The sequence below is a fragment of the Falco rusticolus genome, chromosome 5 (genome assembly GCF_015220075.1).
Source record: "Falco rusticolus isolate bFalRus1 chromosome 5, bFalRus1.pri, whole genome shotgun sequence".
Lineage (NCBI taxonomy): Eukaryota > Metazoa > Chordata > Aves > Falconiformes > Falconidae > Falco > Falco rusticolus.
The window spans coordinates 30813327-30840598 of NC_051191.1; the positions used below are offsets into that span (position 1 = coordinate 30813327).

Sequence of the window (27272 nt, forward strand, 5' to 3'; positions counted from 1 at the left end):
ATTCCCTTTTCAAAGTAATGATCATTATGTGGTAGAGTTTAACCTTTTCTGCTGTGTAGTTGTGATCTGATGTTTGGATAAAAAACAGCTGGCAGAAATATAATGTAAGATATGGTTGATGGATTAGAGGAAGTTATAGGACCTAACTGATTTGATACCTGTTTGTTCAGCTGAGAGAGTCTACGAGAGCGGGTCACTCTAGGATGCACAAAGACAGTGTGTAGCTGATGGCTTCACATTGGATTACTGTGCGCATCTCCACTTGTGACCCTAAATATTTGTTAGTAAGTATATTGCATTTCTGTTCTTCTAAAGATAAATTTACTAAACCTTTAAGTTCAGAGTTATCTTCTTCAGGCACATAAGATTTAGTGGAAGGTATATTTTTTCTTTTAATATGCTTTAGCAGTTCCCTGCATCTAATGAAAAGTTAAGGGACTGATGCCTGATGCAAAGCTCAGAGCAGTCTTAATTTTTGGCTGAAAAAGAACTTGAAAGTGCAGCTCATGTCTAAAAAAAAATCCTCCTTTGAGAAATTATGTGCATAGGAAAGATCTTACTTGTTTATCACAGAGCATTGGTTTTATTGGTATCCTCTTGAATGTGATAGCATATGGAAGCCTGGGACCTCAGGCAGACTGCTGAGAAACATAACATCAGGTCCTCCCTGGATAATGTAACTTCCTGTTGACCCCGATGGACTCCTGTTTTTCTAGGTATGACTAGAACATGGGAGAGCAGCTCCAAATACATGAGCAACCAGGTTTTGAATTGATCAAGTGCTTGATAAGTGTGGTATACTGTGACTTGTGAGAGCCTCATCGATTAATTCAAAATTGTTATTTTTAGAGGCAGCGATAGATTCTTCTTAGGCTGTGGAACCTGTGGAATTGTTAGTGCTGTTAAATATTGAATATAGTATTTATTCAGTTACCTGATAAAAAATTTAATTCACAGTAAATTTGGGGTTGAGTGTTTTCTAGGAGAAAACATGGGTGTGGTGTAGATTGCTACTGTGCATCTCAATTCTTATTTTCTTTCAGCTTTTACTTGAGTGTTTTTCTCTATTGTTTGACCCTTTTCTGCCATGTACAGTAGACTTTCTAATGACACTAACGCAATTTATGACCTACTTATCCTTTCTTGCAGCTGTGTCTTTTGTTAGATGTCCTAAACTACGTCATTGAAGCACAGATGATCCTAATCTGTGTGTATTTTTTCTAGTCTTACCCTGACTGAGGCAGGATAAAAGCTGCTTGAATTCTTCTGAAATCCTTGTAAATATAGCATGGTATCTCTATAAACAGAAGGCTGCTGTGCATTGGTGTGTGTGAGTTACCTGGATACAATTCAGACACCAAGACACAAAAATGTAGGGGTTTTTTGTAACAGCAGGTATCACAGGAAAAGTATAAAAAAAGCAATTACTTGAAACCTCTTGATTACGGTTGAGGCACTGCTTATCAGATTTGAATAAAGAGTAAGAGTTTCTTTTGGAAGAAATGTGTTTTGAAGGAAGTTGAAAGTGGACTGGACAGGCAAACAACTGCTATGAGTTGCAGATTGCTGATACCTAACAAGGGGTCAGACTGAGTTCAGTACTACTGATGATGCTAAAAGCTGCACTGTGATAGTAATGTTGCGTCACAGGGAGATTTGGTCACTCCATTATAATTACAAATAAAATAAGTTCTGTGATGGAGTGATTATATCTATGCTAATATCTGTTTAAACACAGTAAAATAATTGATCTTGGTTAAGTTTTTCTGATAGAAACGCCACCACGTGGCTGTTGGAGGACAATAAGCTTGTTTAATTAGGTCCATACTCATTAACTTCTGCTGAAATAGGAAGCAGCAGCTAAAAATCAGAATCTGTGGTGCTGCTGTAGTCAAATACAGCAATGCTACTGTTGGCACAAGGCAGGAGGGACAGTGAGCTAGTGGTGCGATCACCTCTTGTTGGTGAGGAATTAGCTGAGGAAGGTGGGCAGCAGCATAGTTTTCCTTCCTCCTCTTTTTCTGCCTCCATGCTGCTGTTACCTTTTCTTCTAACCCTCGTAACTCAATCCCAAATACTCACTTTGATGACACATTCATAAATCACCACAAATGCTTGGAGACTTGCTATAGGAAAGCATCCTGAGCCGCAGAGTTCTGTGAGCTAGAGTTACTTTATGTACTCTTCTGCAGCTGCAACAAGTTATTTTTCAAACTCAACACTCATGTTTGCACTATAGGGTGCAGACTTCAAAGTAAAGGAGAGAAACACTTGTTCACAAAGTGCGGAGTGAAATTAGCATTTGACATACACTTTAAAAATAGTTTTTGTTTAGCCTTATTTCTTTTCTGCTGAAGTTTTTTGCCCTGTATTAATCCTGGCATTACCAGACTCCATAGGGGTTTTTTTGGTGATTTGTTTTTGGTGTTTTTTTAAAATAGGTTATAGCATGTGCTTCCCTATATAGCTTTCTTCCCGTTTCCTACTTTTCTCACTCACTGTTTACTTTAACCTAAATGTTGCTCTGCTACCTCTCATATGTCTTTCCTCTGTATGAATATGGTAAAATATGAAGGCTTAGTTGCTTCTCATATGCTGCAAGTAGGAATTTTTCCTGTTCCATCTTTGTACTGTTAATGTTTAGGTGGCCGCCTACGTACAAATATTTCTAGAGCTTATTGCTGGCATTTTTCGGAGGTTTCTTGGAACACAGGAGGAGTAAAACTAACCAGATACTGTTATCTATGCTGTTTTTTCAAAGCTTCTGCATACCAAGACGGAAAACAGATGTGATTCTAGTTGCTGTGCTTTCTTGGACATGCAAGTTGCGGTGGAGGCTGGGGACAGCCAGCTATGTGCAGAGCTCAGTGGTGTGTTCCTATGTTGTGGCATGTTTGGTTCATAAACGTAAATATGTTTTTCATATAAGTACAGTATTTAGGATTTATAGAAAGTGCTGTTTGCATAGGGGGAATTTTTTTTCTCATTGCTTGGCTTACTACTTTGATAACTTTGGGTGTATTTGACAATTTTGAAGTGAAGATATGTGTCTGTCCGAGATGCCTTTTGTAACACCTTCATGAGGGAGAATCAGAGACTGGATTTGCTGCTATCTGGAGGAGCTCTTGCATATTGAAAGATATAAAAAGTCTTTTCAAACTGGGCCATAATTTAGAAAAGCACATATGCTGAAATCTGGATTAGGCTGGTAAAAACTGAAAATAAATGCCCCTTTATGTTTGTTCCAAATCATTTGGCCATTTGTTTCTCAACTTTTTTTATTCCTTTTTTTAAACATCTGTAGCTATCTGAAATTCTCAACGCTTGTATTCTGCAAGAGGAAATAATAAATCCACCTCAGATCTCATGTTGATATCAGCTGTCTTAAAATAATCAGTCACGTATTTCAAGAAAAATACCTAGTTTTGCCAAATAATCCTAGTTGGCCTTATTTAACTTGGTGTTCTGTGTAGCTGCTGGCTGATGATACTGCTCATAGGGGGAGCATTCCTGTTTAAAAAGTGCTGCTGCTTTTTTTTTTTTTTTTTTTTTTTTCCAGAGAGAATATTCTGGAATTTGCAAAGAAACATAACCTTAAAAGTGCTAGAGTTTTATCATTATTTTATTTTAATTTAAATTCCATCACAAAAGCCTGTCTTCTTGTGTCAGTTTCTATGCAGTTAAATGTTTAGAGGCAGAAGGTTGAGGTACACTAGGAGTTGAGAGCATGGAATGGTGTTTTGCAGAGTGCCTGAGTAAGACATCCCTATGAGTTTGACTTAATTGCTTTTCAGGTAATTTGATTTATTCTATATCAGTCGTAAAATCATGCAGGAGAAAGTATTCTTGGCCCAGTTGAATTTGTACAGTTTTGTTCCAGTATTTACTATGGAGCCTTTATTTTCTTCGATAAATCATAGATCCAGGACGAAAGACAACTGCAGGAGTAGCTCAGCTGTGGAGAATGGAGGACAAGGGAAATTACCTGTAGGTCGTTGTGGAAGAGGATGAGTAGATCCCCTGTTGTGCTGTGCAGCATGCCACTGCCCAGGCAAGCAGGGCCCCTCTGTGCCTTGCCAGACCTGCCAGCCACCTCCACTGTGCCGCGCACATTTTAGTGCTCTCCACCAAATGCTTACAAGGGTTACAATATGTATTTCAAAAAGATTGAAAATGTGACTTTTTACAGTTACATTTATATGGGTTTTGAATTATGTGTTTAAAAGCAAGTGTGAAGGGTGCATGAGAGGGTGTTTGAGGAACGGCTGGGTACTGGCTGTTCGCTCATATTCAGCCAATGAACATTTTTCTTGAAACTTGCCCACTGACACAGGGTGTATACATATTATGTACAACAATAGAATTTAGCACAATGTTATTCTAATGCTATTGTATTTGCTTCAAGTTTGTATAATTTAAGATCTTTTTCTAAAAAAAGAAAAAGGCTAGGCCTTTCTTTAATATGTTATTTTGAGAAGTGCCCCTTAAAAATTCAAGAATCACAGAAGCTGTAACTTTAGCACAAACCAACCCAAACTAACAAAACCAGACCCAGACCAAAACCACTTTTGAGAAGGGCTGGGGAGCTTGAGGTTGCATTCTACTTCTGTCTGAGTTAATAACAACATTGTTAGGAATTGAAATTTGAAGTGAAACTCCTCTGCAGGGAGAAAATATTTATAGGAATATTCCCAGACACGCAAACCAATAGGAGGTCTGAAAAGGATCAGGTGTCACAGTTTTAGTGTACTGCAACTTAAAAAATAAAAAGTCAGAAACAGCGATGTTAAAATTTTACATTTTTTGTTTGTTAAATATCTCATGACATTATTTGGTCAGATTATGGATGTCTTTTTATTAGTAATTTGAATGGTTCACAAATATATACTTTTAAAAGTGTATCGATGCTTTATATTTTTAAAAAAACAGTGAAATAATTCTGAAAGGCATTTTAAAAGAAGGCAATTAAAATATGTATTCCAAAGATGTGCAAGTTTCTATTTTGTTGTTACATCCTGTGGACTGTGGGGCAGATTTTATTTTCATTGTTTCTTCAAGTGATGGCTTGCACAGATGCATGAACACAGTGACACTTTTCCTGTCTTTGGCTCCCTGTTACCATTCAGTTAACACACTCGTGGAATTAATTTGAACTCGATCTATGGATTTAAAAAAAACAAAACAAAACAAAACCAGCTGGATTTAGATTAAATTGCTGATTAGTTAAAAGCTGTTGGGAGACCAGTTTTGCTGTTGGTTAGTACCCCCACTAGCAATTAAGCCATGTCTCCCTGGAAGACCACGCTAAACATGTTTATTTTAAATGTATATACAATACATTGAACAGCAAGAGATTTTTTTAGGAGGGTCCCTGTCTTCATGTTTTTGGAGTTAGAGACTGCTGTCCAGTCTTCTGCCTAGTCTGATGGGTCCTCTTGTTTTCACTAGTGAGTCTCCAGCGAGCTCAATAAGAATTCTCATTAAACTGAATCAATTCAGCAGCCACTTCTCTGCCCTGCCTTGTGCTTGCCACCATTCTGGTGACCTTCAGGTTCAGCGAGTACTTGAAGTTAATTATATCCCTAATGACTTCACAAACTTGTTTCCAGATACTGTGAACTGGGGCAAGGTTTGAATGTAAACATATGCCCCTCTTTCTGTTGCAGAGATAAAAAATACTAAAATGTTATCTGTAGCATATCTTGTCTGCAGCTGACAAACTTCAGTAAAGCCAAAGTCTGAGCATCTTCCAGATTCTTAAGTTCTAAATTCACAAATAAGACTCAAGTTTGTATGTAACTGTCTTCAGAGAGAGGTGTCTTCCTGTCCACTTACTTTGTGTGTCTATATGCATTTTGTTAAGACTTACACACACACACACATATCAGCTGTAAGGGGTTTTTTGTTGGTTTGGGTTTTTTAATTCAGATTGTAGACCAAGTTCCTAGTTAAAATTTTTAACTTCAAGTTCCTGAGCTTCATTTTGGTGTTGACTGTTTGGCTTTTGCACAGTAATTTCAGGGCGTTGTTACTTACTGTCTCAGAGATAACTGAGATTCCAACCCTTCACGAAAGTTATTTTTCGTAATATGACGGGAGAGAATCTGGGTTTCATAATAATTATAGAAAATAAATATTTCATGTTTTCTTTCAAGGTGGTTAATTTCAATCTACAATAGCTTTGAGGAATATACAGCAGTGATTCCTAAATAAGACAAATTTCAAGTAGAAGTAGTATTTTTGTCTTCATAAAACAGTGGTATCAGAAAGCAAACTTGTTCTTCCAGTCGTACCCAGACTGCTTAATACTCATCATGGAAACATCAGGGTAAAACATCAGGAATGACTGTTTTATTTTCCTGCTCCTGTACTTCCTGGTATTCCAGGGGTACTTGGAATTCCCTATACTTAAACTACAAGAGTGTCTAAAAGAGGTACCTTTAGCTTCAGTGTCAACACTTGAAAGCTTGCAGCTCCAAAAATAAACATGGTATGGATCAAGCTACTGTTTCCTTCGCATTTATTTATATTTTGAATGCGCACCTACCAGAATATTACAGAAATTATTGGATTTTCTGAATTATTCTTCTGTAGCTGTCTGTTGAACATGGCTATTTTGCAACAAGTGAATTACAAAACACAGAAATTTAATTGCTATACCAAAAGCTTGTGTAAGTAGGTGACCGATGGGAGTCCTATATGTTTTTATTTTTCCTCTGCATCCAACTTCGTAAAAAGCACCTTTTTCTGAACATGGTATCCAAGGACATGGTTCTGGACTTTTTATTACACAGCTCCAATTTCCTTTTCACTGCATGCAAATAGCTGTATCAATTTAATATCAGCTGAGGAAATTAAAGTTATATTATGTTTACTTTAGAAAGACTGAATTTCAAGATGAAGGTAACACTTGTTTAATAAAGTTAAAAACCAAGCAATTATTTGCCTTCCCCACCACCCCATCCTCAAACTTGGATGACTTTTAAAATACACATACGTACCTACACACAATAATACGCTGTTGCATGCGGAGGATTTACTAGATGGTACCAGAAATACTGAAATGTCAAATATACCCATATTTGAAGTCATACTATAAGTTTTAACTAACATTAAGTCAAAGTAAAGTTTGTTTGGAAGGTAATTAAAAAAAACCCAAAACAAGACAAACAACCAAACTTTCTGATCTTTAGGATTATTCTGGTACTGGCTTCTGCTCAGTTACGCATTACAAACAGAGGGCATCATTCTCCTAGTCTTGTTTACCAAGGCTGTTCGCTTTCTGTATGTGATGCAGAGTCAAGTTACCTACATGTCTGAAAGGATTGCTCTCCTTTCCCTTGGTAGTGCTAGGTTATCTAATAAAACCTAAAATCCTTTAGGCACCAGGATGACTTCATGCACCATCTGAACCCTGTCATTGGTTTGCTGAAACTGTTTTTACTGCAAATGAAGATAAACAAATGCGTAAACTTCCAGGACAGAGGCGTCTGTTTCTGAATGATGTGGCAAACAGAACAAACGTGGATTTTATTACCAGGCTTAAAAGGTGTCTTTAAAATAGTTGTGTTTTGAATAATTTGGTTTATACTGGGTATTGCTCATTCACTGCAAATTTACTTGAGGGAATCGCTGTTAATTTTTTGTCGGGGGTGGCAGAGGAGAGGCCTACTTGGAGTGGCTGAAGGAAGATTAGGAAAGAGCCCTTCTCACTTTCCTAGCGAGGAGCATGCTGCCTTTCATCTTTCTTCTGTTTCTTACATCCCTTTAAAGCCTGTGAGCTCACGGCAGGTTCACCCATCCTTCTTTGCTGACCCAGGAGAACCAAAGCCCTGTAAGCGTGTGCAAAGCGGAACTCAGATAACTCTCCTTCTCCGACCCTACTAATCCTCCTAGTTCTGCTGATCTGATTTAGGCCTGTAAGCAGCTTCATTTTTGGAGTCTGCTTTGAGGGATCATTTGATCATGAAATTGTTCATATATCTGAATAATAACTTTCTGAAATGCTACTGTAGCCTTTTGTGCATTCCCTACACTTTCTTACAGATTTCTTCTTTTATCATGTCTGTAAGTTATTGACCCGCTTGACCAAGTAGAACCACTTCAATGAGAGATGTTTTTCTACAAAAGTAGGTATCGTGGAAACAGGCAAAAATCAGGTTTTTTAAACATAATTTTTTTCATGTCTGTATTAGAAGAAACAGGCTGAAAGAACATGAATGTTGACTTGGGACTTTTTTATAAAGATATATTTTGTCAGTGATTGACTTTGGTTTTGAATCGACGTTTTGACTTTGTAAGAAAGTTAGCGTCCCCACTGCTGGTTTTGCCTGTTCAGTAGATACCTTGCATAGCAATTGCCTGATCTGTAACCTGGAAGGGTATGTCGCCATTAGAACAGTTCAGTTGGTATTGTTGAGAAATGTTAATTCGTATTACTTTTTCATTTCCACTGAAGTCAAATCTTTAAACTGGAGAAAGGTAGGGGTCACATCAGTACTTTTTAAGAGGAACGATGTACAACCAGCACCACATACCAGCATCAAAGTTAGTGGTGGCAACTGATGATGCATGTCCCAGGAGATGTGGTTACACTTCTGAGAATTAAGTTGCATTTTGTGATCTGTCAGTTCTTACCTGTCCTTGACATAATTACAGAGCTTTAATAACAAGTTCTGTTTTAGTCATAAATTAAAAAATAGACATCTGTAAGAGTACTTGATGCTGAATTATTGAATAAAGACAAGGAAAACAATGCCTCTAGATCTGGAATCTGCAATTGTTAATTGGCAATAGTTAAGCAGAAATATTTCAAAGCATTTGTAGTAGTGTTGGATTAATTTTGTGATTGGCTTCTGTGTAATTTGACATTTTGCAATAACAAGGTTTGATTCCATACACCTGTTACCAAATCGATAACTAGTTCCTCAGGTGTGAGTATTTACTGGTTTATTTGTATTTTTTTCCCAAATATATGGAAAGTGTAAATTAAGCTCTGCAAGGCAGAAGGTATGTTTGTAGGTTTTTTGCTTGTGTTGAGTCCTGTCATGGCTCAAACTTTTGAATTTGATAGGGAAGTGGAAATGTTACGGTCAGAAGGTGTAAGACCGATCTGTATTGATGTTTTAATAGGTGTTCGTTGTCTACTTAGAAACAGTGTTTTAAGCTGTATGTTCTCAGTAACTTTATAGGCTTACAGTTTAATACAATGAAATGACTTAATCCTTTTGTGACTTGTTGTTGGAATTGATCCATTTGACTTAATTGGAAATTCAGAAATAAATTCCAGAGTCTGGATTGTTGATTCCTGAGACAGTAGTACTTCAAGTAAGAAAACACTTAGTGGGATTGGAACAGCGTGTGAAGCACTGCTTCCTTTCTCCCCCTTGCCCCTTTCCCCACTGAAATCTGACCTTATGAATACTGAGGAGCACAGTTGATTCTAGTTTTATTAACTTTATGAAGCTGCCTCAGAGACCAGGAGTCATGATTCTGGCATAGTATAGAAGCATAATGTGCCACCAAATTTGGAAGTTCTAGGAAGAGTGGCTTAATATGAGGAGCTCATGGGAATTGGTGGTTCAATCTCTGTTCACCTTTGTTCGCTTTTGTTTGTCCTCTAGCCGTTTTCTTCTTTCAGTTCTTGCAAGTATGTTTTTAAATATGTCAGGAGTCTTTGTGGCAAACTGAAGAGCAGATGGAGGGCTATTTGTATTAATGGGTATTATGATGAAAAGATGTAGAGGTGCTTGGGGTTGTAGGCAGTCATGAGGGTTTTTACTTATACCTAATATAGTTGTTTCTGTTAATTGTACGTGTACATGCATATACCCGTTGTATATGATATCCTAGTGGCTGGTGGGGGTTTTTTGCATCAGCTTTACTATTTTGCTTACTGTTTGTTTTTCTATTGGCAGGTATTTAATTAGTCAAGGAGCACATGTAGGAGCTGTAAATAGTGAAGGAGACACCCCATTAGATATTGCTGAAGAAGAGGCAATGGAAGAGCTGCTTCAGAATGAAGTAAATAGACAAGGTAATTTTGAACATGGAGGGATGGTTTTTTATATTGGACACTAAATATATTTTCAAAAACATGCTAAATCAGGAATTTTAAGGTCACTCAATTTATTTTCTGAAGAGAATTGTCAATGCAATGTGCAGCGCTCAAACTGTCCTTTAGGTGTTTTTACTCAGCCAAGCCTCATGTGAAGAAAGAGGTCAGAAGTGCTGAATCCAGGTGCTGACTGAATTTCTACAGTCACTTAACAGAATTTAGGTGGTTTTCAGCTACTATGGATGGTATTCAGTGCATCTGGGATATAGACTTCTGTATTCCAGCTTTAGACTATAACTGAAGAGATTCCTGCCTTAGAGGGGAGAAAAATAGTCACTTTTAGGGTGACTCAGATGTCAGTTTTAGGATGAGGTGAATGTAGCCCGAAGGTAACTTTTTCTTTCCGTTGACCACAAGAAAGCCTAGAATAACTAAACCAAAGGTAAACAACTATACTGTATGCCATAAATCACCCTGTGTGTCTATTCTGACCTTTTGAATGCCCTTCTAAAATGCCAAATGTCTGAAATTATTCCTTGGAATAAGGAGTCTTACATTGCACTTGTGGTATGACTGAGAACCTATCACAAACCTTTAAGTTAGCTTCTAAAGGGATAATGCAGGTTGTTTTAAAATACTGAATTTCACTTGCTGTGTAAAATGTGTTTTCCAAGCATTCCTCTTAAACTTTTATGTCAGTTGGCTTGCTGACAAGCTAAAGGATTTTTCAGAAGACTGGTCTTTCTCAGATGGTTTGAAAAATATATTGGCTGAACAGGGCACCATATCAGGTGAGAAAAAACTTGCTAGGGCTGTGTTTCAGAATGGTGTGACCTCCCTCTGTGGAGAACAGGAACTGGATGCTGTCCTGAGGACTGACCGCACTGTGAACATCCCTGACAGCATTTGTGCCTTCCTGGTTGTAACTGGACACTAAAGCCTATGGTTCAGTATATAGCCTATACATTTTATTTATTTTATATAAATAGATATGTGTATATATGCGTACACATACATATTTAAGAATGCATTTATATATACATATTCTACCTACCTTGTTTTGCTGTTAGATCACTTAGGAGTTTCAGTTTCACAGAAGCAGGGAAGAAGGCATGCAGCATCTCTACTGAATTTGGAAGCATAAAATCATACAAAGGTTTGGGTTGGAAGGGACCTCAGAGATCATCTAGTTCCAACCCCCCTGCCATGGGCAGGGACACCTTCCACTGGACTGGGTTTTTCAAAGCCCCATCCAGCCTGCCCTTGAACAGTTCCAGGGACAGGGCATCCACAGCTTCTCTGGGCAACCTGTTCCAGTGTTTTACCACCCTCACAGTAAAGAATTTCTTCCTAATATGTAATCTACCATCTTTCAGCTTAAAGCCATTACTCCTTTTCCTGTTGCTACAGGCCTCTGTAAAAAGTCCCTCTCCAACTTTCTTGTAGACTCAGTTTAGGTACTGGAAGGCTGCTGTAAGGTTTCCCTGGATCCTTCTCTTCTCCAGGCTGAACAACCCAACTCTCTCAGCCTGTCTTCATAGGAGAGATTCTCCAGCCCTCTTGATTATCTTCATGGCTCTCCTCTGGACTGACTCCAACAGGTCCATGTCCTTATTGTGTTGGGGGTCCCAGAGCTGAACACAGTACTCCAGGTGGGGGTCTCAGGAGAGTGGAGTAGAGGGAGAGAATCACCTCTGTCGACCTGCTGGTCACACTTACTTTGATGCAGCCCAGGATATGGTTGGCTTTCTGAGCTGCAGGTGCACATTGCTGGGCCATGTTGAGCTTCTCATCCACAAACACCCCCAAGTCTTTCTCCTCAGGGCTGCTCTCAATTCATTCTTCACCCAGCCTGTATTTCTGGTTGGGATTGCCCCAAACCATGTGCCAGACCTTGCATGGGCCCACCTCTCAAGCCTGTCAGGGTCCCTCTGGATGGCATCCCCTCCCTTCAGCGTGTCAAGGGTGCCACACAGGTTGATGTTGTCAGCAAACTTGCTGAGGGTGCACTTCATCCCACCATCCGTGTTGCTGATATGGATGTTAAAGAGTGCCGGTCCCAACACCAGCCCCTGAGGAATGCCACTCGTCACTGGTCTCCACTTGGACATCAGGCTGTTGACTGCAACTCCTTGAGTGTGACCATCTAGCCAATTCCGTATCCACAGAGTGCTCCATCCATCAAATCCATGTCTCTCCAGTTTAGAGACAATGATGTTATGCAGGACAGTGTCAAATGCTTTGCACAAGTTCAGGTAAATGACATCAGTTGCTCTTCCCTCATCGACTAATGCTGTAACCCCGGCATAGAAGGCCACCAAATTTGTCAGGCAGTTTGCCCTTAGTGAGGCCATGTTGGCTGTCACCGATCACCTCCTTACTTTCCATGTGTCTTGGCATAGTTTCCAGGAGGATCTGCTTCATGATCTTGCCAGGCACGGAAGTGAGACTGGCCGGCTTGTAGTTTCCCGGGTCTTCCTTGTTTCCCTTTTTAAAAATGGGGGTTATGTTTCCCCTTTTCCATTCATTGGGAACTTCACCAGACTGCCACAGTTTCTCAAATATGATGGATAGTGACTTAGCACTTCGTCTGCCAGTTCCATCAGGTCCTATGGACTTGTGCCCTTCAGGTTCCTTAGATGTTCTTGAACCTGATCTCCTACAGCAGGTGGTTCTGAAGGTGTAAGAACTAAGGGCATTCACCTGTGGGGTGAAATCATAGGAAATATTTAATAATTGTGGATGAGAATGGAATAGAAAGGGTGTAAGTATGGATGTGAACTTGTAGTGTATATATTACTAAATCACGAGACAGTTGTCTCAGCACTAAGGTTATAATCATATGCTTTTGATGGCATCCTTAACTTGAATATAACAATATATACGGAAATATTTGTTTGCTATTATCATGATCACTTGGAAAGTGCCTAATTGTGTGTATGTCTTGGCTGTAGAAGTTAATAGCTCTAAAATAGGAACTTAATTGTTTATCTTAATGTGGAATTAACATGGATGCATTGTGACAGTGTCGTCTTTGACTATATATGTAGCTGAATGCAATTATCCCTCTAGCTTTAGCGGTACTCCTCGTATAAAATAACAGTGCTGCAGCTTTGATAATGTGGGTTAACTGTGGGGTCTGTGGAATGGTCATCCCTGTCTCAGTGTTACAGGTAGTGGAAGATCAACCTGTTTATTTTGAAAATAAACCTGAGTGCCAAAAACCCTTACCTCTGTGTAGGTAAAACATGCAGTGTGAAAATTAAGTAGACATTTTCTGTAACATTTTTGCCTTGAAACCTTTTCATGTTTATTTATTCCTACATTGATTATAGTTCCATTTTTGTGTTGCTTAGTTAATGCTGTGAATATGGCTTCCTCAATATTGGCATCAGCAGAGTTGTTTGGTGGCAAAAGATTGCCTGGAAGGATCAGTCCAGGTTCACTGTGATTTCAGATATGTTTAAATGATGTAATCTGATGTTTATTAGAAACCTGAGGAGAATCAACCATATTAGCTCACCCTTTTTGCTGCTTTTGCAGACCTGTCTTTATAGGAAAAGTTCAAACAGAGCCTTCCAATTGTGCAGCTATTCAGCCTTCTAGAGATCATCAGTTTGTTTCTTATGCCTAATTTTTACAGGTATCAAATTATGTTATAAGGACATGTATAACTACAGGACAAAAAATGGGTCTCTGGAGGTGCTTAAGTTCACAGGAATAAACTATAGAATACAATACGGTTCAGCTCTATGTGACTGACGGATCTGCAGTGTTTGCTCATCCTGTTTTAGCATTCAGATTCCAAAATATGACCTGTCTAGAGAGGACATGATCAGTGATCCAAATAAATTATCTTGTTTTACAAGTTCTGTTGTAAGGAGTGTTAGACACAAAAGAGAGCTTTTATGGTGTTACTATCCAATGTCTGTCTATCTTCATTTAACGCCATACGTGACACTTCTAAATTATGGCCCTTGATTCAAGCATCTTTCCATATGTCCTATTGTGTGGGCCATAGACCCCCAGACAAGGCCATCTGTGTTCTGCTGAGCATATAGCAGAACGCTGTTGATGTGTAGTAAGTAATGTTGATAGTAATTCTGAACTAATGGACTAGTTATCCTAAACATGAAGCCGTAGCACTCCAGTAGTAAGGAAAACATTTTTCTACCCTAATCTTCAAAGGGGAATTATTGGCTTAATAATTTCCTAAGCTTAAAACCTAGTTTAGTTTTATACTTTGTGAGAAGATAAATTACATACATGCTTAGAGAAGGGGTAAAGATTTGTTGACAGTTACCAACACTTCACAAATAGGGAAACTAGGTGTTTTATGGAAATGATTGCAAAGTAGTGCTGAACAACTATTCTCTTTGCATGCCATCTGTTGTAACTATTTTGTGTGTTATACAAAAAACTTATCTTAGAACCTGCTTTGTTTCTGTGTTGCTGATACCTTCATCATGGGCCAGCCCCATGCATATAGGTGCCACTGCATTCCACGTAATTCTTGATCTTCATTAGGCTTATTCGTATTTGCAATTTCTCTATATGATCCCTTATGTTTCTACTCTGCAGTGTTTCAACATATCATAGTTGTGGAAGTTGTCTTTTGTCAGTAGTGTAAGGTTCTGGTCGCACTGGTGAAAACTAGCAGACCGCAGGGAGGTGCGGCTGTAGTGCTGGCTAGCCCTGGCCAGTTCTAAATGTTGCCTCTCCTTAGGTCTCGAGTAGAGAGAGTTAACTAATGGTTTGGAGCAGTTTTGTAGCTGTTTATCATCGAATGTCCTCTTCAAATTATTTTTAACGGCTTAAGCAGTTATTTTGAATTATAGGAAACATTCTCAGGAGGTGAGTTAGTGGGGAGAGGTGGCGTGAGGTGAATCAGGAGTTCATGGTGCAGCGTGGTAGCTATTATGTAACCATCGGGGAGATCCTTCTCCTTTTACAAGGAGAAGCAAATGTTCCTCATTCTTAATTATAGGTAAATGTAATGAGACTCTCTCAGATGTATTGCTTAACTCAGTTTTGTTTATGTGGATAAAATGCAAACTATTACATTTGTTTATAAACATTCTCTACATGAAGTAAAAAGCGGGTTGACCTTCCCTGCAGTATCTATAAAACATGCCTTTATATGGCCGAGGAGCCCTGAAATTATTAAGCCAATAATTCTGCGTTTAAATTTATGCTGAATTGCATTAAATGCTCACTGACCGGCACGCTGGCTTTAAACCTGTTTGGAACTGTTGAGTAACACTAGTTGATCAGAAAAAAATACGAAAACATTTAACAATGAATTATTAATGATTTAAGAAGTTGTTGGGCTGCCAGAGAGCTTGGGTGACCCGGTGGTGTGAGCGCGCACTGCGGCTGGAGTTGGGCTGGGAGGCAGCGCATTGCCATCTACGGGCCGTATGGAGAAAGCGTTTGGAACCCTGTGACGAGCGTTTTCTTTTTCCCTCGTCTCTTAATAGTGTCTGGAAAACAAAAGCAAGGAGAAAGGTCCGTACAAGGTATCATAAAGGCTGTTTACATTCCATTTTCTGTAGTTAATAATGGGTATTGTATTTAGCTTCTCTCAGAGCAGCTTTTACTCTATGACACAAAGTTTAATTCCCATGTTTGTGTCAGTTATTAATGTGGGATGGTTTATTTAGATTGGCAAGATTCTTGTACTTTCTTCTGTTGATATATGATCAGAAATGTACTGTTTTGTAAAATAATGTATTAATGGAGCCATTAGTCCTCTGCAGCCATTATATCTTGTTTGGGCTTCAGAAATACAATCATTTGTGATATCGTTAGAAGTCTGTATTTGGCTTTAGTTACTTTTTCTGCAAACACATTGCTATTTTTGACATAATTCCCTGGGTCTTTAGTCGTACCTGGAAAGTATGCTTAGGCATTAACCATTTTGAACTTCTGTTCAAGGTCAGGGTTTAGGAGGAGATTTTCCCTGTTCTTCCTTTTAACAAAAGTACCTCAAAATGACCAGCTTCACACATGAACAGTTCTACAACGATAGGAATTTATGTGAGGTCACTCAGGCTGCTAAGGATGCACAGTTAGACCTTGGGCATGTACAAAGGGAATGGACATAAATGTTGACTAACGTGATATGTAAACTATTTATTTGTGTAGTACTGTTTTGCAGGCAAAATTGCCGTGTAAATGGCTGTACTCTATAAAGAGTTGTTTTGCCAGGATCTCCTAATCTGCACTGCTGTGTCATTCTGAAAGGCAAGCAGGTGTGAAGGCCTAAGGAAGCTACAGTTTGCAGTAGTGCACGTATCAATATGTAGGAGCCTTCTGGAGGAACACGTGATTATTAATACATTACTGATTCAGAGTTCCTGGTTTTCATTCTTTATCTGTCAGTCATAAAGATTATTAGAGATGTAAAATCTAATCTCTGCTCCGATTTTTATTTAGTCATGGATTGTCTTGAGAGAGACAGTTTTATAAACTTTTATGTGTTTAATTTTTACCACAGCTTCTTTCAAGCAAGTACCTTTTAGCTTTTTCCTCTGCTTAGTGCTTCAACAATCTTCCTACATCTTGCAGACAGCCTCCAGATTATGAGTTTTCATCGGTTTCTGATAAAACTTAATTTTATTAATTTTTATTAAATTGCCAAGACTGAAGTGATTGGTTTAGTTAAGTGGACAAATCTGGTGGTTTGGTCAGCTGTTTAGAACACTTTGTGTATAACCTGCCTTAGTTATTTAATGAAATTTAGTAAAATTTTATATTTTCATCTGTCCTTAGCATAAACTTTACCAGATTCACTTAGTGAACAGAGTCTTTTCTCGCATTGATTTTTTTGTGTGAGTGTGTTTTGCTTTTTGGTTGCTTGCTTTTTATAGTTTGTGGTTTTTTTTTTTAATATGTTTGTAGACAGGGAGTATCTGTTACAGTGTGAATTGACTGAAGAATAATACGCAAGAAGTGAACTCTGTTGTAGCACTTTCATATGCTACCGCAAACCAAACAAATGAAACAAATGACATGTTGTATTTCCAAAAGCACATAATAATTACTTTCCTTCTTTCTGCATTTCAGGAAATTTTGATTTGGGCATGTCATTTTCAAGGATTTTCTTGCTCTGCAATTGGGGAATTGCAGCATCTGTGAAATACTAATTCATGTGTAGCATAATAGATAAGATCAGTCTGCTATCCGCTGCCTTAAGTGTATTTCAGCAGTGCCAATATAATTGCTTTCAGTTTGCCAGTTTGTTGCTTTGGCTTTCTACTTGCCAGTGGATTGATAAGAGCTTGATGAATCTGTTTTATTACAATGTTTTACCATTTTTTTTACACAGTAGAATGATGCATTGAACTACAGACGATCATCTTTATTACCTATGTCATTTCATTTTGTGGTATTAATAATTTCTTTTAGTGAAGGCCACTTTCTCCCTTAGCTCAGTTTCTGCTGCATGGCTAAATGGGCAGCAGTCAAGTTGGATTTCGTTTGGTTTCCATTTTCTGGGGGTTCACTTGCCCTGTAAAGGACTAATAGCTCACAGTTTCTTTGAATACATTAGAGCCTGAAATGGCTGTTTATTATAAAACCTTTGAAAAATAATTATAATGATTTGATTATGTAGAGTAGTTTTGAAAAGAGATGTTCTAGCTTTGCGTAGTCTCTGTTTGAGGTCTGCTTTATATTGTGCTTCAGTTGAGCAGGGGAGTTACATGATAGAAACAAGTTTGCTAGAGAAAAACAGTTTGGGGGTGAATGAAACTTCAGCAGAAAATACTGGAAGAAAGTATAATTAGATCTGAGTCAAGGAGCATCTAAAGTAATTTACAAATCATCTTAACTTCTGTTTTATAGGCTGTAAGGACTACTGCTGAGGTTTGTGGGTTTATCTAGTAAATCAGTACCTTTTTTCTCGTTTCACTTGTTTTTATTATATCAGAGTTAATGCTTTGCTCCACAAGAAATCAAAAAGTTCAGAAGACAGAAGTGTGTATTTCCCAAGTCCCTGCATACCAGTGTCTAATATTAGACAAATCATACATACAGAATAATTTTTCTGAAAGTTGATCCACTGATTTTGTAAGAAGTCAACCGATACAATTTGTGCTCTTGATGCCCACAATTCTGAAGTCCCTTTTCATCACAAAAGTTGTCACCATTCAGTCAGTATAGATAGAGCAATGCTTGTGCATTGTTCTCTTCAAGACCCCTTTCCTGCTGTGTTCTTTAGATCACTCCATATGGTAGTAATTAAAACATGATTCAGATACATGCTTTGCTTTGCCATTCAGGGTTTGGGTGTTGCTGTTCTTTAAGCTGTTTAACTTGATGTGTATACTTGTAAATGTTATATTGCATTTCTCCCTTTTCGTCAGTGTATGGTAATTTTTTATGAGATGTACTATAAAAAATTTTCAATGTTTTGGTTTGGTTTTTTTACCTGAGATACAAAGGGAGATTTCCAAAGTCTTGGCTGTTTAATTTGTGTTTCACAGTGATAGAAGACAAACTAGAAATTTTTTACAAAGTATAAGAAATATAGCTCCATCTTCCTTACCATCAGTGTTGAGAAGCTAGGCTGTTCCTCTTCCCTTAGCTATGTCCTCGTAAAAAAAAATTGTAGCTGTTTTCTGCTTTCTACAGATACGTTGAACCAGACTTATATTTTGGTGCTTAGAAGGTTAAAATACAATTTATCTCTTTTTTTCTAGTGATTATTACTGTGATGGTAGACATTCTTAAAATTGAAGAGCTGTTTTTAGTAGCTTTCTGGTTTTGATGGGGGAATGACTGCATTATGCATGCAAAGTGTCATGCAATAATGGATGTTTCCATAACCTCTTGGGATTAGTCTTCAAAAAAGATAGCCGTATCTAACAGTGAACATTATTCATATTGTTTAGCTGTTATTTTGTTTCACATAAACATGGTATAAGATTTATTACGTAACTGAATTAAAGTATTTGACCTAAAATATTTTGTATGCTCTTTCCCCTTCCTGATCTGAATTAGGGGTTGATATAGAGGCAGCTCGAAAAGAAGAGGAAAGAATAATGCTAAGAGACGCAAGACAGTGGCTCAACAGTGGCCATATAAATGATGTCAGGCATGCAAAATCTGGTGGTACAGCACTTCATGTAGCTGCTGCTAAGGGCTATACAGAAGTCTTAAAGTAAGTGTGATTTAAATGGAAATTTTTCATAATTGGTTGTCTGGTTGATGTAATGCTGCTTGGAATTGATAGGATTGGACACTTACGATTTTAGGGGGTTGTATCTTGGAAAATAATAAACTCTGGAACTATCTTTTCCTCAAAGGTTGATACTATATTTTTGAACACTCATAAATCATGGGGCTGTTACTTTTGTCATTCAAAATATGAGCACAGTGTACATACTGAGCCTGAATACGAGCCTGAATACTTATGTAAAGGTTGACAAAAAACTTACACTGTTTATATGGCCAACTGTGTAAACAAGCTTAGTACCATTTTATAATGCCAGTTGGTTGATGCATATTTTCAAGACACCATATTTATTTGCATACATTAAGCAGGGTTTGTATTAGGTTTTTAGACCTAAGGAACCTAAGAATTTAATTTTGCCTTTTTGATATTGTTGAAAATCATGACTCTTGAAATTTTTCCAGGAAAGCTTCAGACTATTGGTGTCCCATAATGCACAGGTAGCTTTTCATTAGTACAATACAAATAAATACTGTAACAGAGCCTTAATTTGTTCTTCATCAAAGCTCTGCTTTTACTGAAGTAAAGCATACTTAATAATACATTGCTTTACTGTGGTTATAAATGTATTTGGCTGCTTTAACAATACTGGGAACAGTTACATATTGTAACAAGAATGAAGATGAGCACGCACCCTGACTGTGTAAGTATTGCTACCTTTAAGGTCTGCAGAGCCTTGTAATGCTTTGTCAACACAGAAATTGAATGACAGAGCTTTTTTAATCATTATAACCATTAAATCTAGTTTACTGAGTGGCAGTGCTGCTTCAATAAACCATGGTGCTTCAACATGATGAAGATAAATTATTCTGTTAGAAAATAATAACTTTGTTTTAGAATAGCATGTGTCTGTAAGGGAGTTGTATCTACAATGTTTTGGGGTTTTTTAAGCTCTCTGTTACTCTTTTTGTGTAGTCCAGTCCACGTACTTTTCCTAGGATGGGGAAAAAATGTGTGTGTGCAGGCAATTTTTGTGATGGCTTCAAAATATCAAAAATGTGTGCTCTCTGTAGGATGCAAGACTAAAAGACCAAGACATTGCAGCAGAGTACGTGTGAAAGTTGACTCATTGGAGGATATTAGTAGAAGTGTATTGGCTCTTGAGAAAGAGAGCCAATTTTTTGAGAAGAATACTTCACGATTATGTGGCTTTTAAAAATTATGGGCAGCGTTTCAGGGAGCTGATAGCCCTTTACACAAAACTGTTTCTCAGGTTAGGTGTCTGTTGTCACTTTGACACTCACATCAGAACCATGCTGAATTTGAGTGTTGAATGCAGGCTGAAAAGCAGCTCTTCTATTTGAGGAGCTCTGCTCTCTCTCAGAGAGCAATTGAAGCACATAAACACTAGGTTGTTATAATATCAAATGTTAATGACAGGAGGAGATACAAGTTTCAAGCAACTAATATTAGAATAGGAGGAAATTGTAATCATTTACTAGATAAGATCACTGTATCTAACAATTTTTGGCATTTTACAGCTCTCCTTTCCTTAAAACGGCATTTCTCTATTACTGCACATGTAGAGAAAAATCTCTTAACTCTATAGAAAGAATGGACTTTGAATGAAGAGCAAGTGAATAAAGAAGAAAATAGAAAAGGCTATTTTTCCTGAATTTTCCTTAAAAATATACATACCTACTGAAGAATGAAAAGGCAAATGTTTCTGTAAAGAGACAAAATTAATCAGTTGTCAGTGGTGCAACTAAAATATGTATGATGAAAAAGGAGAAGGGATGTTATTGTAGAATAATGTTATGATTTTGTACCAATTTATTTATCCCTGTCAGTAGTGTCAAGATCTAATTCTTTAAATTTCTTTAGGCTTTTAATACAGGCTCGCTACGATGTAAATATTAAAGATTATGATGGCTGGACACCACTTCATGCTGCTGCTCACTGGGGTAAAGAAGAAGCATGTCGCATTTTAGTGGAAAACCTATGTGATATGGAGGCTGTCAACAAAGTGGTAGGATTTTTATGTAATCCTTGTCAAGATACAAAGTTCTGGTCTCTAAAGTGACTTTAGAAGCCAGGGTAAGAAAAGTGATGATAAACTGCTGTTTACTGTACGTGGAGCTTTATATAATGCATGTTTTGTCAAAACAGCATGCTTGTGCTCAAAACTAAATTCTCCGATTGTCTTATTTCTAGGCCCGCTTTATGCTTAGTTCTATATTAAATTATCCATGTAATCTTTGACATGGAAATTCAAAATAGAATGGGTTTCTTGACATTTCAGAGGCACAAAATTAGTGACTTGATGGATTGCATAGAGGCTTTCATTTGGTCACTAAAGACGATGATGCCTTTGGGTAGTGTTTTAACTCTTACAATCAGCTTGTGTTGGCGTACTAAGGAGTTATCAGTATATGCTGGTTTGGGTGCACTGGAAGAAACTTGTAGGCATTTCTGGACTTCTAGACATAACTTGAATGCTTCCAAAGCTTTATTTCCTTGACTTCTATGCAAAGGCCTGCATAGCTTGCTGACTTTGCAAGATCGCGCTCCCAACAGATATAAATACATTCATGATTGACATAGGCGTCGCAAGGATCCAGAGCTTTTCATTCAGCTGTGTAAATGCTAAAGCTCTCTTTCTTCTCTTTGCAGTATATTTTACAGATAGATTCTTACCTAGTTCCAATTTCTGTCAATATGTATATATGTAAAATACCTGCCCAACTTTTAAGATGGTTTCTTCATATAATTTTTCTATGAACTTCTTAAAATAAATTAGGGAAATATACAGATGCAGATCATGAAATAGCAAGTGTTTATTCTGTATAAGGGCCAAACTACTGCTGCTTAACATTTTTAGTCTTTGATGACTTTTTCTGCTTTAGAAATTGAAGTTCTTATAATAAAACCAAAGAAATATGGAATTAAATTTCAAATAGCTTCAACTCTGTATAATCCTTATATAACTTCTAAATATCAGCAGTATAACTGTATTTTGTATCAGGCAATCAAAAACTGATGCAATTAACTGAAGGAGGTTTATAAAGTTAACCATCGGACTTTTTACTGGGGTTGTGAATATGTGGAGGGTGGTATTGCAGAGCACTCTTTCATGAAAGTATGTTCAAATCAACCTGGGCAAGAGTAAGAATAAATAAGGTACAGAGAGTTATAAGCTGTTTTATTTGGTGTATGGGATTGTCTGTGCAAGCTAGGAAAGCTTTTCCTGTTGTGTTCTTAGGTAAGCTGGTAAGCATTTTTGCTTTGGGAGATAGGAAGATTGAAAACTCCTTTGGATTTTGTTTCAGTTGTAGGTGCTTAGCTTCTCAGAGAACTCAGGCATTATTGTTTAGGCACTTGACTTCAGGTATTAACTTTTATGGATTGGGTTCAGATACAACCTTCCAACTACAACAGTTTTTTGCAAAGTGATTTTTTTGTGGTCAGGGTAGGTTAACTCATATTTTTTGGAAATAAATCCATTTAATAGCTACCTAAAAATAGAAGGCCAGATTAAAAACTGTAGTCATAATGCAGATATAAACTTGAGATAATTTTGTTGTTTAGTTTCCAGATTAGTGCTGTTTTATACTAAATGGAATAGTTCAAATGTCAGAGGACCTCAAGCTATTTTGGGTAATGCTTCTTGAAAGATGCACGTGCTTCTATATGGTCAGAAGTTTTATGGATATGAAAACTAGTAGTTTGACAGTCCATCCTTTCTAACCAGTTAAGATAGCTTTCACAGTGTAATAAGGAATATATTTGCCTTTAGCTAACGTTTTGAGGAGCTCAAGTAAGCAGAGACAAATACGTACACCTTTAATTATCCTTATAATCTGCTGTGACCACTTTAAAATGGCAGCTCTGTCTTTATTGCGGGTTATTGTACAGAAGTACTTACTTGACCAATCTTGTCGTGATGCTCCCAACATTTCTGTGTCTACCCAGCACGTTGATGCAGCTGCATTTATTATACCAGTGGATCTAGGACTTTGCTTAGAATCCAGCCTTCTATTTGAATGCACATTTCCAAATAGGAAACATTGTATTGCAGTATCAAAGTAAGTTAGGCTTTCTTTGTGAAACTGTGTGAGCTTCAGCCCTTATCATCTTCAAGTAGAGATGAAGAAAGGGAATTTTTTATATCTTTACCAATTTAAACCTTAAAGATAGAATCTCATGTCCGGTGGGTATCTGGCGTACCTGAGAATCGCAGTGACTATGTAGATGTAAGATACGGCAAGCTGAAGAAATTCCAGGTGACAGCATTACTCTGTGTTAATGAATCACATGATGGTCTGTTTATTCAAGTATGTCCAATGGAAATCATACACCGAGGGGGGACAATGGTTGTAGCAGATCTTTTCTAAAATGGATTGTAAAATGTAAAATACAGTTTTACTGTAAGAATGTTAAAGCATGACCACTTAAATTTAGTAAGTTTGCTTAAATAATTTACACTTTAAAAAAACATGCTGTATATGGTAGTCTAAGATGGGCAGGATACTGAACTGCTCAGGATCCATCCATACAGCTGCCATTGGAATAGTTGTTTGGAACCAATATTGTGGGAATCACATTCCTTGAGTCTACTTTTTGTTGGTAGTGTTGGTTTCCTTCAAAGGACAGAAAATTCTTTTTGAAGTCTTGCTTTTATCTCCTAAAAAATATGTTTGCTCATCAGCTATGGATGTTTCTGTTTCAGTTCCCCCAAAAAAGTAATATTGCAAAATCGGTTTCAACTACTGACAGACTAACAGTTTGTAATAGAGCTTGGCTTACACTTTCTAATTTTTCTCTCTGAATGTGCTCCTTACCTGCATCATCATGTGATAAGGCATCATAATCTGTTATATGTAAATTCTGCTGTACAGTTATGGTGTTTAATTCTTCCCTTTCTCCAGGGGCAGACAGCATTTGATGTGGCAGATGAAGATATTCTAGGATATTTAGAAGAATTACAAAAGAAGCAGAATCTGGTAGGCCTTTTCTATGTAAAGATGTATATCTCTGTGTGTATGTTATACTTTATTGTACACATGATTGTGGTGTACAGCTCAGAAGCATATAGATTAAAAACAAAGGTTTGATTTGGGACTTCAACTCAGGTAATGCCGCAGTCATATCAAAAGATCTTTTATGCCCTTGTGTGGTCAATTATGGTGACCCAAAATCCTTGGAAAAAAGAAGGTGCTGTTCTTCTTATCTGATGGGCATTTTATGATCTGAAGCATCAACGACGAGTAACTTGCTTGGAATAACAGTTTCGGAGATTTTAGAATTTTTAACTTGAACACATTGAAAGCTTATACACATTCTAGTGTTTGTAGTAGTTGGAGAAGATTTCTGTCCAATTGTGATTTTGTCACACTGACACCATTCAATCAATTTAACTGCTCCTTTTACATGTTTCAAAGCTTCATAGTGAAAAACGGGAAAAGAAATCTCCCCTAATTGAATCCACAGCCAACATGGATAATAATCAGACACAGAAAACATTCAAAAAGTAAGTAAACTAGGAAGAAGTATAAGCTCTTCATAAAAAAGATAACAAGCTGTCACGAAGTTCTACTTGACAAGCTTTAGTAAATTTTTTAAGTCTTAGTAAGTATTTTTCTTTTCAAACTCAGTAAGGAAACATTGATTATGGAGCAAGAAAAGAATGCATCTAGTATAGAGTCTCTGGAGCAAGAAAAAGCAGATGAGGAAGAAGAGGGAAAGAAGGATGAATCCAGTTGTTCTAGTGAAGAGGAAGAAGATGACGATTCAGAATCTGAAGCAGAGACAGGTACGTTATTTGGAGTATTGTCTGTCTTTAAGTTTTTACTTTATGAACTTATTTAATATCACATGATAGAGAGTTAAATATCTGTAAGTTTCACCTATTCTTCTGCATTGCACGAAGCTTCCAGTCATTTTAAAGCAAGTTTATATATGTTTAAAGTCAAGTCATAACAGATCAAACAGATGTCTTTACTACTTAGGTTAAAGCTATTAACAAACTTATTTGATTGCTGCTTAATAATTGATACTTTTAATTCAATAGTTGGAATAATACAAGCCTTAAGCAGCATGTCAGAAAACACTGAAGTTAGAAAATCAAATCCGAAATGAAGGCTTCACAGTTTGCTTGTGGAACTGGTGCAGAGATTGAAACAGCAGAAGTGCAAACATTTGCAATTGGTTTTCCCATCCTGAAGTAATTAGCAATTAATTTGGCAGTCTTGGCTCAGGTATTCATAAAGTAATGGTGCATATATTTTCAGTGTATACTGAAATGAAAAAATACTGTTATTTTAATATTAACAGTTGCTTCATATACAACTTCATTTCAAGAGGAATGTTCTTTGAAAAGTTTGGAATTGAATGCAGATTAAAATGTTCCTTTTTACTTCTTTCTTCAGTTGAATTTGGGGGGGGGGGGGGGGGGGGGGGGAGGTTCTTGGAACAATTACCAGAGTTTTAAAGGAAATAGTGATGTAAGAACAGCATAGCATCTTTTTCTTTCGTATCAGAAAACAAATGTCAGGCAATCAGTCTTTAAAAATGTATGTTCAAGACTAATAAGGAATTTTAGAATTTCAGTGCAGCAATACAATACATGGACATAGATGTGATTAGAAAGATCTTGTTAATATTTTATACTTAGCTTTTTAATATAAGTAACCCTTTTCAGTGAGATGTCCATTCCCATTTTAAAATACTCTTTCCAATTTTTTCACCTGAAAAGATAAGACCATGGAGGGATTTTAGATGTAACCAATATATCATAAATATTTAATATAGGCAGATACTAAAAATAAGTTGCAACACCAAACTGTCTATTATGGCTTAATTATTTTTGTATTTTGAAGTAAACCAACATTTTAGTGTTAAGCTGGAAAAAATGTCTGTCAGGTTTTATCATTAGTCTTTCACCTTGGTATATTTGCATCCCTTATTTACAGAGACTGAGCTTTGATAAACTCAAAGTGCTTGTAGTATATAACATGTAGTAATTTCTCAGTCACTGAACTAACTGTGTCTCCTGAACTTTATGACTCTAGTAACTGTGTTCTCTTCGTTACCAGTAGATAGTTTGTGCCAGGAAAATTTGACTGTGTCACAAGAATTAATTTATGTAAACTTTGGGGTTTTTAATATCAACAAGGCTTTATCATACTTTATTTGGCAAACTAGACTTTAAGCTTTTCCCTGCAGAGCTGCATCCCTCAATTCCAAGCTTGTACTTTCCCTTTTTTCCCATTATTCAGCTTAAAGTAATTTTCTGTTGAAAAATCTTAAGAAGATAAGGAGCGTTCTGGTTGTAAAATATTTTAATAGGATTCAGTATTCTGAAGTCCTGGATACTGTGATTTCTGTGTTTTCCTAAAACTTACATTCTGTTTCTCTGTTTCTCTGATTATGTGAAAATACAATTTAAAAATAAACACACTTCTGCCTGTAAGACCAAGATGGGAAATATGAATATAAAGCTGGCATCTCCTAAAGGACAGCAAAACATGCTGAATTATAAAATTTTCAGCAGTTCCATTTTTTTACCTTACTTTGAGGTAGTTCAGTGTTTTTTGAAGGTTAGTCAATGTTAGCTCAGTCATGCGTACAACTATTTTCTTCTTGTCCTTGAAATAATTTCGGAATACAGTTGTGAAAAAAACATTTTTCTCCTTCCATGCTTTCACTCCTGATAACTTTTTCTATATATTTTAAAGCTGTTTTACTCATTTGCAAATTTCCGGATCTGCCTGCGTGTCATCTCAAATTATACTCTGTCTACATTGCCCTGTTGAACTTTTAATCACCATGCCCTAGAAGTTTACCACCATTTTTCACTTGTGTTTAAAAAGAACTTCTCATTAAGTGCACTGTTAGTAAGCTGGTTTTTTATATTTGTATTTGTTTACTGCATAAGTAATTATTCAAAACATCTATTCAACTATGTCCATAACTAAAACAAGTGTATAATAGCAATATCATTAATGATACAATTTCCAGTCATAGATTAGTACGTTG

The 27272-nt window shown here is 37.1% G+C and overlaps 1 protein-coding gene across 4 annotated transcripts in view; it reads left to right on the forward strand.

Moving 5' to 3' along the window:
- PPP1R12A (protein phosphatase 1 regulatory subunit 12A) overlaps positions 1-27272 on the forward strand; it is a 121906-nt gene that overhangs the window by 52382 nt on the left and 42252 nt on the right. For all 4 annotated transcript variants that reach the window (XM_037389021.1, XM_037389018.1, XM_037389019.1 and 1 more), the window contains 6 exons: positions 9918-10036; positions 19064-19223; positions 21120-21264; positions 24164-24238; positions 24677-24765; positions 24890-25047. In XM_037389021.1, coding sequence (XP_037244918.1) covers positions 9918-10036; positions 19064-19223; positions 21120-21264; positions 24164-24238; positions 24677-24765; positions 24890-25047 — 746 coding nt within the window. The remainder of the gene's footprint in view (positions 1-9917; positions 10037-19063; positions 19224-21119; positions 21265-24163; positions 24239-24676; positions 24766-24889; positions 25048-27272) is intronic.